This window comes from Salvelinus alpinus, chromosome 1 (assembly GCF_045679555.1).
Source record: "Salvelinus alpinus chromosome 1, SLU_Salpinus.1, whole genome shotgun sequence".
Taxonomy (NCBI): Eukaryota; Metazoa; Chordata; class Actinopteri; order Salmoniformes; family Salmonidae; genus Salvelinus; species Salvelinus alpinus.
The window spans coordinates 30,320,990-30,336,598 of record NC_092086.1 but is presented as its reverse complement, the minus strand read 5'-3'; the positions used below and the strand labels follow the sequence as shown (position 1 = coordinate 30,336,598).

The window sequence follows — 15,609 nt, the reverse complement described above, 5'->3', positions numbered from 1 at the left end:
TTGTCACTTTGTTTATAAAAAGCTTTTAATCCCAAATAGTCACAGGAAAATAGTGTCCCCAAAATATACTGGGAAAACAAAAAAGGTGAAAATATAACAATAATGGTGATAATATATTCAACAACAATGGTGATAATATAACAGTAATGGTGATAATATAACAACAACAATGGTGATAATATAACAATTATGGTGGTAATATATTCAACAACAATGGTGATAATATAGCAATAATGATGATAATAACAACAACAATGGTGATAATATAACAATAATGGTGATAATATACAGTACCAGTAAAACGTTTAGATACACCTACTCATTTAAGGATTTCTCTTTATTTGTACTATTTTCTACATTGTAGAATAATAGTGAAGACATCAAAACTATGAAATAACACATACGGAATCATGTAGTAACCAAAAAAGTGTTAAACAAATCAAAATATATTTTATATTTGAGATTTTTCAAAGTAGCCACCATTTGCCTTGATGACAGCTTTGCACACTCTTGGCATTCTCTCAACCAGCTTCATGAGGTAGTCACCTGGAATGCATTTCAATTAACAGGTGTGCCTTGTTAAACATTCATTTGTGGAATTTATTTTCTTCTTAATGCGTTTGAGCCAATCAGTTGTGTTGTGACAAGGTAAGGGTGGTATACAGAAGATAGCCCTATTTGGTAAAACACCAAGTCCATATTATGGCAAGAACAGCTCAAATAAGCAAAGAGAAAGGACTGTCTGTCATTACTTTAAGACATGAAGGTCAGTCAATCCGTAAAATTTCAAGAACTGTGAAAGTTTCTTTAAGTGCAGGATGAAAAAAACATAAAGTGCTATGATGAAACTGGCTCTCATGAGGACCACCACAGGAAAGAAAGACCCAGAGTTACCTCTGCTGCAGAGGATAAATTCATTAGAATTAACTGCACCTCAGATTGCAGCCCAAATAAATGCTTCACAGAGTTCAAGTAACAGACACATCTCAACATCAACTGTTCAGAGGAGACAGTGTGAATCAGGCCTTCATGGTCTAATTGCTGCAAAGAAACCACTACTAAAGGACACCAATAATAAGAAGAAACTTTCTTGGGCCAAGAAACATGAGCAATGGACATTAGACCAGTGGTAATCTGTCCTTTGGTCTGATGAGTCCAAATTTGAGATTTATGGTTCCAACCGCCATGTCTTTGTGAGACACAGAGTAGGTGAATGAATGATCTCTGCATGTGTGGCTCCCACCGTAAATCATGGAGGAGGTGTGATGGTGTGGGGGTGCTTTGCTGGTGACACTGTCAATGATTTATTTAGACTGTCAATGATTTATTTAGATTTCAAGGCACACTTAACCAGCATGGCTACCACAGCATTCTGCAGCGATTCGCCATCCCATCTGGTTTGCGCTTAGTGGGACTATCATTTGTTTTTCAACAGGACAATGACCCAACACACCTCCAGGCTGTGTAAGGGCTATTTGACCAAGGAGGAGAGTGATGGAGTGCTGCATCAGATGACCTGGCATCCACAATCACCCGGCCTCAACCCAATTGAGATGGTTTGGGAAGAGTTGGGCCGCAGAGTGAAGGAAAAACAGCCAACAAGTTCTCAGCATATGTGGGAAAAGCATTCCAGGTGAAGCTGGTTGAGAGAATGCCAAGAGTGGGCAAAGGGTGGCTACTTTGAAGATTCTAAAATATGAAATATATTTTGATATGTTTAACACTTTTTTGGTTACTACTTGATTCCATATGTGTTATTTCATAGTTTAGATGTCTTCACTATTATTCTACAATGTAGAAAATAGTAAAAATAAAGACAAATCCTTGAATGAGTAGGTGTGTCCAAACTTTTGACTGGTACTGTATGTAACAACAATGGTAATCTCAGACCTGTCAACTCGATATATGATATTACTTCATGAGAATACGTGTCTTCCGGTCTCCAAGCAGTAGTCTGAAAAAAACAGATAGCATAAGAGGTTCTGAAGATGATGCTTTCTTGTGACATTATAGATCTTCATTCAGTATGCTCGCTTTCACATCAGTAATAAAAAGACTACACATTGAGGAACATGAGAAAACACATACAGTGAAATGGTGTGCGAGTACTTCAGTTTCTCCATGCATCATCCTGCAAAATCTCGAACACATTCTTACAGTATAGCTGCTGAACCAGACTATTCTGTCTGGGACGTAGCCTCATAGAATTACATATTAGAAGTCATTTAGTAGGATCTCTGTGTGTAGTCTATCCTCACCTAACCAGTGCAGCGGCCACCAGTCCACCAGTGATAGGTCCTACCCAGTAAACCCAGTGGTAGGTCCAGTAGTTGGCCACTATAGCAGGACCCAGGGCTCTGGCCGGGTTCAGACAGGTTCCAGACACATCTCCACTGAAGAAATAATAACCACAAAGAGTTTCAGAACCATGATAGTAGAAAACATGATTATCTCCAGGTATGCAGCAGAACCATGATAGTAGAAAACATGATTATCTCCAGGTATGCAGCAGAACCATGTCCATCAAAACAACCATGTGCTGTATCTCTACCCATGATGCTACGAAACTAAATGTTGAGATAACAACTATTTCATGTTTTGCCATGATCATGGTGTAGTGTGGGAATAGTAAATACCTTCCTTAAAAATTCCCAGAAGGTCATAATTGCAATGTAATGAGCGTGTTATCTGCACTACCTATCTAAGATGCTTATCTAATCTTTATGTCACAATAATGCACATTTTAGCAGTGGCTGTTCCATATCTTCAGTTGTGGATGTAATCGTTGATAACAACTCTACTTGAATATTTGTTTATCTTTAATTATTTCTTTGTACATTATTAGCATTAACATATTATAAATCAGCATATAATTCGTTTAAACAGTGTATAATAATGCATGTTATATCCATGTAAATAATTTATAACAAACTCTATTTAATAGGTAACAAATTATATAATAGTGGTTTCTAAACAGTTAATAAACAAACCTCCAAATAAACTTTTTCCAAACCTTCTCTATCCAGGCTAATTATTAAGAGAACAAATCCTTTTTTGGGAATGACTTGTACCAGGCCCAGGAAAACCCCTAGGCCCTAATAACCCTATAGCAAGAACTGACCAGGTCAAGTAGCCAGGAAAACCCCTAGGCCCTAATAACCCTATAGCAAGAACTGACCAGGTCAAGTAGCCAGGGAAACCTCTAGGCCCTAATAACCCTATAGCAAGAACTGACCAGGTCAAGTAGCCAGGAAAACCTCTAGGCCCTAATAACCTTATAGCAAGAACTGACCAGGTCAAGTAGCCAGGAAAACCTCTAGGCCCTAATAACCCTATAGCAAGAACTGACCAGGTCAAGTAGCCAGGAAAACCTCTAGGCCCTAATAACCCTATAGCAAGAACTGACCAGGCCAAGTAGCCAGGAAAACCCCTAGGCCCTAATAACCCTATAGCAAGAACTGACCAGGTCAAGTAGCCAGGAAAACCTCTAGGCCCTAATAACCTTATAGCAAGAACTGACCAGGTCAAGTAGCCAGGAAAACCTCTAGGCCCTAATAACCCTATAGCAAGAACTGACCAGGTCAAGTAGCCAGGAAAACCTCTAGGCCCTAATAACCCTATAGCAAGAACTGACCAGGTCAAGTAGCCAGGAAAAAGTTTGGGCCTAGTTACAGTACAAGTGAAAAATTCCACTCTTGGCCCTCTCAGTATCTCACCCAGCCAGGATGTTGATGATGACAGTACAGCCCACCATGAAGGGCACCATGGGGCTGCTACTCTTGGCGTTGACCGCCCCCAGCAGCACCACCATGGTGACCAGGCAGGTCATGGCTATCTCCCCAAACAGAGCCCCCCACAGCTGATCTTGTGATTGCAGCAGGGCAAACGCTGCCCCCTGGGCCTTGGAGTAGTTCTCTGTTGTGGTCATCAGCTGAGGAACAATGGATTCAGGTTCATTTACTTTTACTGGCAGTGATGTCATTATACTTCTACAAACCCCAATGCATTGTCTGACGAGCTAAACTGCTGTCATGTCTGTTGTCTGCATATCTAATCACTGTAGTTGTGAACATTCATTTTATAGTTTTTTTGCATTAGTTTTGATTTGACTCAATCCAATTTATAATTTTTTCTGCATTTAAAATAATTTCAAGGTGCATGACACAATTCTACCTCCACAGATACTGTTAGTCATAGATGTGCATTGAATGAACACTGATATCAGGTTTAACTGTCACGCCCTGACCTGAGATATCTCTGTTTTCTTTATATTTTGGTTAGGTCAGGGTGTGACTAGAGTGGGTACGTTAGTTTTTGTATTGTCTAGGGGTTTTTGTATGTCATGGGGTTTTTGTAGGTCTAGGTGATTTGTATGTCTATGGTGGCCTGATATGGTTCCCAATCAGAGGCAGCTATTTATCGTTGTCTCTGATTGGGGATCATATTTAGGTAGCCATTTTCCCTTTGGTGTTTGTGGGTTCTTGTCTATGTGTAGTTGCCTGTCAGCACTCGTTTTGTATAGCTTCACATGTCGTTTTGTTATTTTGGTTAGTTTGTTCAGTGTTCATTCTTATTATAATAAAGAATGTACGCATACCACGCTGCGCCCTGGTCCGATTCGTATAAAGAACGTGACATTAACCCTCACCTTTGACATAGAAGCACCTAGCACACCCCCTATGAGCTGACTGATGAGGTAGGGCCCCACCATATTCAGCTTCATGCCTCCACACAGGTAGATAGCAATGGTAAACGGTGGGTTAAAATGGGAGCCGCTGTGGAGGTCAGAGAGAAATAGCAGAAGAATGGTCAGATAGCCCAGGAGGGTTGGGTTTTACACAGTATATTTCACAGTTTAACATTACTCACCTTCACACTTTCACCTTTGTATCAGTTCAAGGAGATTGGCTTTAGATATTGATTAGACATTGTTAATATGTTCACTCAATTATTAGGTATAACAATATGAATGGGGTCAGTTGCTTTATAAACTTGGGATATGTATGTGTCAGGTGCATCTGTGAAATCATTACACCACAATGGCCACTGTTTATAAGTTGAATGGCACTCACTGGAATGAGAATGGTTTTACAACCTTAGGTCTATTACCTTTATCTGTGAAAGACTGTTTTTGAACTCTGCACATGACGAAGAAACACATAATCACCACAAAAATAATACGTGACTAATGGGTTTCCACTCCGTGTGTGTTCAGTATTTTGACCCCAAAATTGTAGCAATATAGAACGTTGTAGCAGTATAGAACATTGTAGCAACATAAAACATTGCAAATATAATGGAATAATGGGCATGCATTGCACTCAAATGCATTTATTCCACTCATATTAAAGCACACAGCATACTGTTCATGCAAAATATAAATGCTCTATTGAAAACAAATGATTAACGTTAATCTCAAAAGGAGACCAAAGTACAACACTGTAATGATGTAATATGAGACACTTTGCAGACACTTTTATCCAAAACAACACAGTACAGAGAGTACAGTGAGACAGGGTATCAATACACTGTATATAAACACACAGACCTGATCTCTGCCATGCAAGCCACCATGACTGCCACAGCCAGACCATGGACCAGGGCTGGCTGCAGCCTCCCTGCTGCCTCCACGTTCTCTATGACCGACACACAGCCGATGAACACAAAGAACATGGTCCCCACCAGCTCAGCCAGACACGGCTGGACCAGGCGCTCAAACTTGTTGGGAGGCTTGACCGGTGCTTTCTTAGAGTCTGATGCCATCAGGGATGTCCCAATGTCACCCAGTTCCATTGTCCCTTCTGTCATAGTGGAAAGGAGTTTGGAGAGATAGAGTGAGAATAGAGGAGAGAGAGCAAGAATAGAGGAGAGAGAGAGAGAGAATGGAGGAGTTTGGAGAGAAAATAGATGAGAGAGAGAAGTCTTTGTATCTAGAGATACAGTGCAGCACTAGCGATAATGTCCGCAGGTGTGTGTCCAAATACCCGTTTGCGTTGCTAATCACTTGAACTTTGGTAAGTTCAAAGAACGATAGGGCAAGATAGAGAGTGGAGAGAGAAAGAGAGCGAGAGAGAGAGCATAAAATTGAATTGCTCCATTGACCAACGATGGACTCTTTGACACTGATATCCATGTTATGATTAATCCAAGTCAGTTTACTCTAGTGAACACAGTACAACAGACAACCAGTTCACAGTTTAAAAGTATAGTAATCGTCCAGCAGACAGATATTTTGTTGCCACTGATCTGAAAACAACATTTTCAGCATAGAGCATATGTCAATATGATTATGATATGTTTTGACTATTTAAATAAACTAAATGTGTTGTTAGTTTGTTAATACAGCAGCCTACTACCAGACATAATGTTCTAGATTTACAGGTCAAGCAAAACAGTTTCATCTTGGTTAACCTGCTTGTATTAATCATGCATAGATCATTGATGTTAGCCAGTCCCAGCTAGATAGGATGAAGCATTAAAACTAGACAGTTTGACGAAGTCTCTGCACCTGTGCAAAGTCTGCTCCTGTTATTCTCTGAAGGGAGTAAAAGACAATCCAGTGAAACATGAAACTGGCTTTTTACACGTTAGCATAATATCTTATTATTTGTCCTAAATGGTAGACACATCCATCAGCAAATAACAGGTGATAAATTGACATTGTAAATGTGTAGAATGTGGCAAAATCAGACTGTTACTGTGCTTACAGGCATCATGTATGTACTTATTCTTGAGGGGGCACTAATGGAATTAATGAATTAATTTAATAATTAATTTGTATTAATTGTGTATGAAAGAAACAGTATCTTCTATATTTCCAACGTACAAATCAATAAATGGACATGACGACGACGCCTCTGCTGTACACGTTTATACTTAATTTCTTGAATCTTCACTGCAATTTTTTTTGAACGTTCACATACTACTGTCTCAAATGAGTGTCTGCCATATAAATATAATTACTAGAAGAGAGGTCCACGTTCAAGTCAATGAGGCCATAATGGGAGGACCGGTTGTCTGAGGGGCTATGTCCTTTCTAGTAATTATATTTCTATGGCTGAGACACTCATATCATGACAGATGCTGCTAGACTTTCAGTCAAGATAGCAATTACAGTGTCAAATTCAATGTTATCTACTGTGGCTAGTTTTTGGATGTCTGTGTGCAGATAATCAGTGAAAAGGCATGACGCATATGGAAGGTTGTATCACAGTACAGTGAGAGTCAGATCAATGCAAGGCTGTAGTTCACCACATAACCAAAAGGTGGCGGTATAAAACACAGACTATGGGCCAGAAGTCACTTCTACTATGTCAAAAGGGATCAATCATAGAAAGAAATATGCAATGCAATATTTAATGCACAAAAATTCGTTTATACAAATGGCATTGAATAAAATAGATTACATTTATGGACAATAGATAATCTATATATACCGGTATAGAATAAAGTTACATTGGTAAGATTATTTTAAACTAAGAGACATGGAAATAGTAACAGAAAAATACTGTTAGAATTTATGTGGATTTTGGAAATTTACATTTTTATGGACTTGAACTGGAAACCTACAACTGTATCACATCAAGAGAACTCTGGTTTTCTCATCCCCAAGCAGTAATCTGAAAATAGAAAAAACACACCATCAAAATAGTACAGAATTGTTGAATGTAATCACTCAACAAGTTGTTGCTTCCACACATTGTTTCTTTAGTTTTTTTTAACAGAAATGTAAATAATTCCCCAAAATATGTCTTAGACAACACAAGACTTTAACAAGGAAAATCAAGATAAAAAGGTGTTAAATCCACACATTGTTAAAACTAGGTTAATGACTCTCCCAGACTTAAGAATTGTATAAAAGCACCCATTGTAAGAGTAACTTTCCATCACATAGCTAGCCATTGATTTTAGAGGGACAGTTCATGTTTATCAAGTTGAGGACAAACAGCCCTGTCTAACAGCCCTGTCTAACAGCCCTGTCTAACAGCCCTGTCTAACAGCCCTGTCTAACAGCCCTGTCTAACAGCTATGTTACGATACAGTGTTTTATCGCACAAGACAACATATGGTGGTGGTAGATTCTCTTGCTGATTTGCAAGAATTTATGGGCAGACAAGGCTTCTAATCCCACACTTGCAGCTAGTGTAGGCAACTTCCATTCAATAGTAAATATATTCCATTCTAATCTATGGAGCTCCAGTTGGGTCATTATTTTAGTATTAATGGTCATTTCAAGGACAAAGATTAAGGCTGCTTTCCCAACCAAAGTGTTTCAATAGTAGCTTGGGCTCCAGTCTGTTTCTGTTTAAATCCAAACAGGACAATGATGTAAACAGCCAGGTATCCAGGCCCCAGAAGATCAGAGCCGTACAGTACCGTATGAAGCTGGCGGTTAGCAGGGCTCCAGACATGGGTCCCACCCAGTAGATCCAGTGGTAGCTCCAGTAGTTGGCCACCACGGCCGGGCCAAAGGCACGAGCTGGGTTCATACATGCCCCAGACACTGCTCCCCTGTAGAGGATGTGATATAAAAGCGATGCATGAATGAATGATAGAGCATGTGGTGTCTTACGGTACACAGTAAGGAGTGTATTGTGGTGTACATTGTGTTTTATTGGTAGTGTACAGGTATTTATCTCAGTAGTAGTTAACTATACTGTACAAAGGTAGGCCATTACATCAAACATCAAGACAAAGGAGATGATTGTGGACTACAGGAAAAAGAGGACCGAGCACTCTCATTGACGGGGCTGCAGTGGAGCAGGTTGAGAGCTTCAAGTTCCTTGGTGTCCACTTCACCAACAAACTAACATGGTCCAAGCACACCAAGTCAGTCGTGAAGAGGTCACGACAAAACCTATTCCCCCTTAGGAGACTGAAAAGCATTGTCATGGGTCCTCAGATCCTCAAAAGGTTCTACAGCTGCACCATCGAGAGCATCCTGACTTGTTGCATCACTGCCTGGTATGGCAAATGCTCGGCCTCCGACCGCAAGGCACTACAGAGGGTAGTGCGAACGTCCCAGTACATCACTGGGGCCAAGCTTCCTGCCATCCAGGACCTCTATACCAAGCGGTGTCAGAGGAAGGCCCTAACAATTGTCATAGACTCCAGCCACCCCAGTCATAGACTGTTCTATCTGCTACCACACGGCAAGCGGTACCGGAGCGCCAAGTCTTGTTCCAAGAGGCTTCTAAACAGCTTTTACCCCCAAGCCATAAGACTCCTGAACATCTAGTTAAATGGCTACCCAGACTATTTTCAGTGCCCCCCCCCCCCCCCCCCCTCTTTACACCACTGCTACTCTCTGTTGTCATCTATGCATAGTCACTTTAATAACTCTACCTATATGTACATACTACCTCAAATAACCGGTGCCCCGGCACATTAACTCTGTATCGCTACCCCCCTGTATATAGTCTCACTATTGTTATTTCACTGCTGCTCTTTAATTACTTGTTACTTTTATCTCTTATTCTTATCTGTATTTTTTTAACTGCATTGTTGGTTAGGGGCTCGTAAGTAAGCATTTCACTGTAAGGTCTGTTATTTTCCTGTTGTTTTTGGCGCATGTGACTAATAACATTTGATTTGATTTGTTTGTATCTGAAAAGTTTTTCTGCAGAATGTACAGTACAGTCTTTCTCCAGGCTAATTTCTCAAACCTTCCCAGCCCTCCTCCCATCCCTTACCCACACACCTTACATCAATCCACTCCACGACCACCCCACCCACCCCTCTTACACCATACCTTCTACCCCATGGGTCCTCACCCAGCCAGGATGTCTGCGGTCACGGTCAGCCCGATGCAGAGAGGGGCCAACAGGCTGCGGGTGCGTCCATTCACGGCCCCCATACACACCACCATGGTCAGGAACAGAGTCATGATCACCTCTGCCACCGTGGCTGGTACTATCTGGGTGTCTGCCTGCACTGTGTTGAATGCTGCCCCTGAAACTTTGGCATAGTTCATGGATGGGGAAATCACCTGGAGAAGGAGATATTACTGATATGAATATAGGATATGTAGGGAGAAAAGTATAGGTCCAGATACAGAAGAACATTATTTAACATTTGCTTATCGACTGCTACTTTCCACTGGTCATATTCTACATCTGTTCAGAGTTTGTCTTTTCAAGTGTGATAAAAAATAATATACAGTACTAGCCAAAAGTTTGGACACACCTACTCATTCAAGGGTTTGTCTTTATTTTTACTATTTTCTACGTTGTAGAATAATAGTGAAGACATCAAAACTATGAAATAACACATGGAATCATGTAGTAACCAAAAAAGTGTTAAACAAATCAAAATACATTTTATATTTTATATTCTTCAAAGTAGCCACCCTTTGCCTTGATGACAGCTTTGCCCACTCTTGGCATTCTCTCAACCAGCTTCACCTGGAATGCTTTTCCAGTTGCCACATATGCTGAGCACTTGCTGGCTGCTTTTCCTTCACTCAGCGGTCCAACTCATCCCAAACCATCTCAATTGGGTTGAGGTCGGGTGATTGTGGAGGCCAGGTCATCTGATGCAGCACTCCTTCACTCTCCTTTTTGGTCAAATAGCCCTTACACAGCCTGGAGGTGTGTTGGATCATTGTCCTGTTGAAAAACAAATGATAGTCCCACTAAGCGCAAACCACCAGCAACGCGGCCCCACACCATCACACCTCCTCCATGCTTCACAGTGGGTACCACACATGCAGAGGTCATCCGTTCACCTACTCTGCGTCTCACAAAGACACAGCGGTTGGAACCAAAAATCAAAAATTTTGACTCATCAGACCAAAGGACAGATTTCCACCGGTCTAATGTCCATTGCTCGTGTTTCTTGGTCCAAGCAAGTCTCTTCTTCTTATAAGTGTCCTTTAGTAGTGGTTTCTTTGCAGCAATTTGACCATGAAGGCCTGATTCACTCCGTCTCCTCTGAACAGTTGATGTTGAGATGTGTTACTTGAACCCTGTGAAGCATTTATTTGGGCTGCAATCTGAGGTGCAGCTAACTCTAATGAACTTATCCTCTGCAGCAGAGGTAACTCTGGGTCTTCCTTTCCTGTGCGGTCCACATGAGAGCCAGTTTCATCATAGCGCTTGATGGTTTTTGCGACTGCACTTGAAGAAACTGTCAAAGTTCTTGAAATGTTTTGGATTGACTGACCTTCATGTCTTAAAGTAATGATGGACTGTCGTTTCTCTTTGCTTATTTGAGCTGTTCTTGCCATAATATGAACTTGGTATTTTACCAAATAGGACTATCGTCTGTATACCAATCCTATCATGTCACAACACAACTGATTGGCTCAAACGCATTAAGAAGGAAAGAAATTCCACAAATTAACTTTAAACAAGGCACACCTGTTAATTGAAATGCATTCCAGGTGACTACTTCATGAAGCTGGTTGAGAGAATCCCTAGAGTTTTCAAAGCTGTCATCAAGGCAAAGGGTGGCTACTTTGAAAAATATAAAATGTAAAATATATTTTGATTTGTTTAACACTTTTTTTGGTTCCTACATTCTTCCATATGTATTATTTCATAGTTTTGATGTCTTCACTATTATTCTACAGTGTAGAAAATAGTACAAATAAAGAAAAACCCTGGAATGAGTAGGTGTGTCCAAACTTTTGACTAGTACTGAACATATACACTACCGTTCAAAAGTTTTGGGTCAAAAAAGAAAGAAAAGTACATTTTTTGTCCATTAAAATAACATCAAATTGATCAGAAATACAGTGTAGACATTGTTCATGTTGTAAATGACTATTGTAGCTGGAAACGGCAGATTTTTTTTGGAATATCTACAGTACGTAGGCATGCAGAGGCCCATTATCAGCAACCATCACTCCTGTGTTCCAATGGCACGTTGTGTTAGCTAATCCAAGTTTATGATTTTAAAAGGCTAATTGATCATTAGAAAAACCTTTTGCAATTAAGTTAGCACAGCTGAAAACTGTTGTTCTGATTAAAGAAGCAATACAACTGGGCTTCTTAGACTAGTTGAGTATCTGAAGCGTAAGCATTTGTGGGTTCTATTACAGGATCAAAATGGATAGAAACAAAGAACTTTCTTCTGAAACTCGTCAGTCTATTCTTGTTCTGAGAAATGAATGCTATTCCATGTGAGAAATTGCCAAGAAACTGAAGATCTGTGTACAACGCTGTGTACCTCCCTTCACAGAACAGCACAAACTGGCTCTAACCTGAATAGAAAGAGGAGTGGGAGGCCCCGGTGCACAACTGAGCAAGAGGACAAGTACATTAGAGTGTCTAGTTTGAGAAACAGATTCCTCACAAGTCCTCAACTGGCAGCTTCATTAAATAGTACCCGCAAAACACCAGTCTCAAAGTCAACAGTGAAGAGGCGACTCCGGGATGCTGGCCTTCTAGGCAGAGATGCAAAGAAAAAGCCATATCTCAGACTGGCTAATAAAAATAAAATATTAAGATGGGCAAAAGAACGCAGACACTGGACAGAGGAACTATGCCTAGAAGGCCAGCATCCCGGAGTCGCCTCTTCACTGCTGATGTTGAAACTGGTGTTTTGCGGGTACTATTTAATGAAGCTGCCAGTTGAGGACTTGTGAGGCGTCTGAAAACTTTCAGGGAACCATAGTAAAACATCCTCAGTACCTCCCTGAAACCTAAAAATTAACATTCCCAGAACAAATCAAATCAAATTTTATTTGTCACATGCGCCGAATACAACAGGTGTAGATCTTACAGTGAAATGCTTACTTACAAGCCCTTAACCAACAAAGCAGTTAAAAAAAACTTCTGTTCTCAGAACATTTAAAAAACATACATTTTTACCAGTCAGGAAACATATGGCTTCATTCCCAGAACCAATGGGAAACCAAAAACGTATGTTCCCACAACTTCCAAGGAACCAAATGTGCCTGCAGGGTAATGGCCAATGAGCTCTTGACTTTACAAGGTGGTGAAACACAGACTCAACTCATCTTGTTCAGCTCTAAGGATACTGTACATGTAAATGACTGCCAATAGAGTAGAGTGGGTGACTGCCTGGTCACTCAACCCTCATGGACGTCAATTACTTTATCGTTTTACTGTCCTGATAGCAGCCAAGAGAAGAGCAGGGTAGGTGTAGAAAGAGATTATTGTCATGATCCATATCTGAAGTGTTGATAGGATGAGGATGATCATACTGTTAGGATAAGTGTGGAATGTACAAGTGTTGTGTATTCTGGGACGATCAAACCTCTGAAAGTGTGAAATATCTAGCTGCTATTTTCCTGACGTTTACATAGTCTTTATGACAGTAGGCCTACCCATTTGGTGCCAGGTAGTTACCAAATACTGTATATTGAATTCTTGAATGTTCGTACTAGAAAGTACATATTGTTACCAAATAATTAAGTTAAATAAATGTACATGTTTTCAATGTCAATAAATAAGAACAATTATAATTAAAATCCTATTAAATACCAAGTTAGTACTAGTAGAACCAGTGCAACCCACATTTTAGTAGGCTACAGAGTACCCACCTTGGCTAGTCCTGCCCCTATCATCCCTCCACACAGCTGAGCCTGTATGTATGGGACCAGCAGTATGATGTTGAGACCCCCGATCAGAAACACAGACACAGACACTGCTGGGTTGAAGTGCCCCCCACTGCAGAGAGAGACATGGAAGAATTGAATTACCCTAATACATTTGAATTAAGTTATTTTATTTTAAACAGTTCACAATAGTTTTTTATATGAGGCACATCCTTTAGAAAACAAAACATACTATTTTAAATATAGAGGCATGTAGCAACAATAAAACCATAATAAGAAAAAATGCTAATGTAGATTGCCTCATCAAAATGGTACAAGTGTGATTTTAAAATTCTGTTGTGCATTTTAATGATCTATTGTAGACTACTTTGAAAGCACAGTCATAAAACTTCAAGTCAATGCTGATCAACAGATCCATTACAATTCTTTGTTTTTGCAATGCTTTTTTGCAATCTGTTACACATCAACATACTGCATGTTGAAAGCCTAGGAACAGACTCTTCTGTTGCTCTGCTAACATTTGAAACCTGAGCATCAACTTCCCAGCTAGTCCCAAAACCTATACCATGTCATGGCCAGAAAAGTTGGCTATACAGCACAAACAGATCTAGGACCAGGTTATCACCTTCCAGCCTCTCACCACCCACCCCCAGAGGGGCTCCCCAGCCTTACCTGATCTCCCCCAGCACGGCGATGACGATGCCCAGGGCCAGGCCGTGTGCCAGGGCCGGCTGCAGCCTCCCGGTGCCCTCCGTGTTCTCGATCACAGACAGACACCCCACAAAGATAAACAGAGATGAACCCAGCAGCTCTGCCAGACAGGGCTGGATATAACGTTCGAACGCATCCCTGAACGGCTTGGTACCGCTGTTTCCATCTGTGGCTGGATCTGGACCTTTCCCCTCTGGCTGGATCACATTGATGTCCAGGTCCCAGAGCTCGGTCTTAGACTCATAGAGAGCCATGGTGTTGGGTTAGACTGTGTGAGACTGGAAACAGCCCATGGGTTGTTAGTGCTCTTAAGTCTAGAGGTTACGCAACAGTGCTGATAAGGAATAAGAAGGGAGGAGGAGGGGTGAGGTGGATGAGGAGGAGGGAGGTGGAGGAATGGGAGGAGGAGGTGGAGGAGGAGGAGGGAGGTGGAGGAATGGGAGGAGGAGGGGTGAGGTGGATGAGGAGGAGGGAGGTGGAGGGATGGGAGGAGGAGGTGGAGGGCCGAAGACAAGGAGGGAAGTGGAGGTGAGGGGCGGAGGTGGTGTGAAGATAGTGGAGGGGGGAGTTGATAAGTTATTTTCTTGAAATGGTCCAGATAGCTAGGCAGAGAAATGCTACCAGATCATCAAACGATGAGACAAAATGCAAGAAATGTTCAGATATTGTTCGCTTAAGTGATTACCGTTAAATGTAATACTCCATCATGACTTTTGGTTTAACTTCAAACATACTTGTCAGAACTTTGGATGGATAAAGAAATGCAATAAATCAATCAAAATTATTTCCCCATGACTGTTATTATGAATAGTATTATGAATACTAGTTGTGAAATGAATAGCTTACATTTCAATATACATTATGCAGTTAGAATACAGGGACAGAAACCACGCTTCTGCAGATAGAGCTATTGCCTAAAATACAATAGAAGTGCAGCATAGAGGCTATGTGTCACATCTTAAATGTATGTAGTTCTGTCCTTGTGCTGTTCTTGTCTATTAATGTTTTGTATTATGTCATGTTTCATGTTTTGTGTGGACCCCAGGAAGAGTAGCTGCTGCTATCGCAACAGCTAATGGGGATCCTAATAAAATACCAAAAGGATGAGTGTGTTATAGGACATATGGATAGACAAGCGGCCTCATTATATGACTGTCTATATAAGTTGTCATTCTACATAACTACTGAATTACCATCAATCCACTTGTATATCAGTGGAGGCTGCTGAGGGGAGGACAGCTCATAATAATGGTTGGAACGGAGCAAATGGAATGGCATCAAACACATGGAAACCATGTATTAGATGTGTTTCATACCATTCCACTTATTCCGCTCCATCCATTACCACGAGCCCGTCCTCCCCAATTAAGGTA

General features: G+C 40.9%; 2 protein-coding genes across 2 annotated transcripts; both read right to left on the bottom strand.

Annotated features, from left to right (window-relative positions):
• Positions 1 to 5,992, bottom strand: aqp8b (aquaporin 8b). The gene is made up of 5 exons (XM_071396164.1): positions 5,549 to 5,992; positions 4,649 to 4,775; positions 3,717 to 3,931; positions 2,259 to 2,393; positions 1 to 1,954 (listed from the first exon to the last, which is right to left on the bottom strand). Exons 1-5 carry the CDS (start codon positions 5,806 to 5,808, stop codon positions 1,912 to 1,914), a joined length of 780 nt encoding a protein of 259 aa, XP_071252265.1. The 5' UTR covers positions 5,809 to 5,992; the 3' UTR covers positions 1 to 1,911.
• A 1,473-nt stretch (positions 5,993 to 7,465) lies between these two features.
• LOC139573091 (aquaporin-8-like) lies at positions 7,466 to 14,503 on the bottom strand. Its single transcript, XM_071396150.1, has 5 exons — positions 14,198 to 14,503; positions 13,511 to 13,637; positions 9,774 to 9,988; positions 8,377 to 8,511; positions 7,466 to 7,619 (listed from the first exon to the last, which is right to left on the bottom strand). The coding sequence occupies exons 1-5, from the start codon at positions 14,488 to 14,490 to the stop codon at positions 7,577 to 7,579; spliced, it is 813 nt and encodes a 270-aa protein (XP_071252251.1). The 5' UTR covers positions 14,491 to 14,503; the 3' UTR covers positions 7,466 to 7,576.
• Positions 14,504 to 15,609: the final 1,106 nt, after the last annotated feature.

Coding starts and splice junctions, on each gene's coding strand:
- aqp8b (XM_071396164.1), bottom strand. CDS start 5,808: ATGACAGAAGGGACAATGGAACTGGGTGACATTGGGACATCCCTGATG. Junction 2,394..3,716: donor ATCATCAACATCCTGGCTGG/GTGAGATACTGA, acceptor TTATTTCTTCAG/TGGAGATGTGTCTGGAACCT. Junction 1,955..2,258: donor GTGGCCGCTGCACTGGTTAG/GTGAGGATAGAC, acceptor TGTTTTTTTCAG/ACTACTGCTTGGAGACCGGA.
- LOC139573091 (XM_071396150.1), bottom strand. CDS start 14,490: ATGGCTCTCTATGAGTCTAAGACCGAGCTCTGGGACCTGGACATCAAT. Junction 13,638..14,197: donor GCCGTGCTGGGGGAGATCAG/GTAAGGCTGGGG, acceptor CTCTCTCTGCAG/TGGGGGGCACTTCAACCCAG. Junction 8,512..9,773: donor ACCGCAGACATCCTGGCTGG/GTGAGGACCCAT, acceptor CATCCTCTACAG/GGGAGCAGTGTCTGGGGCAT.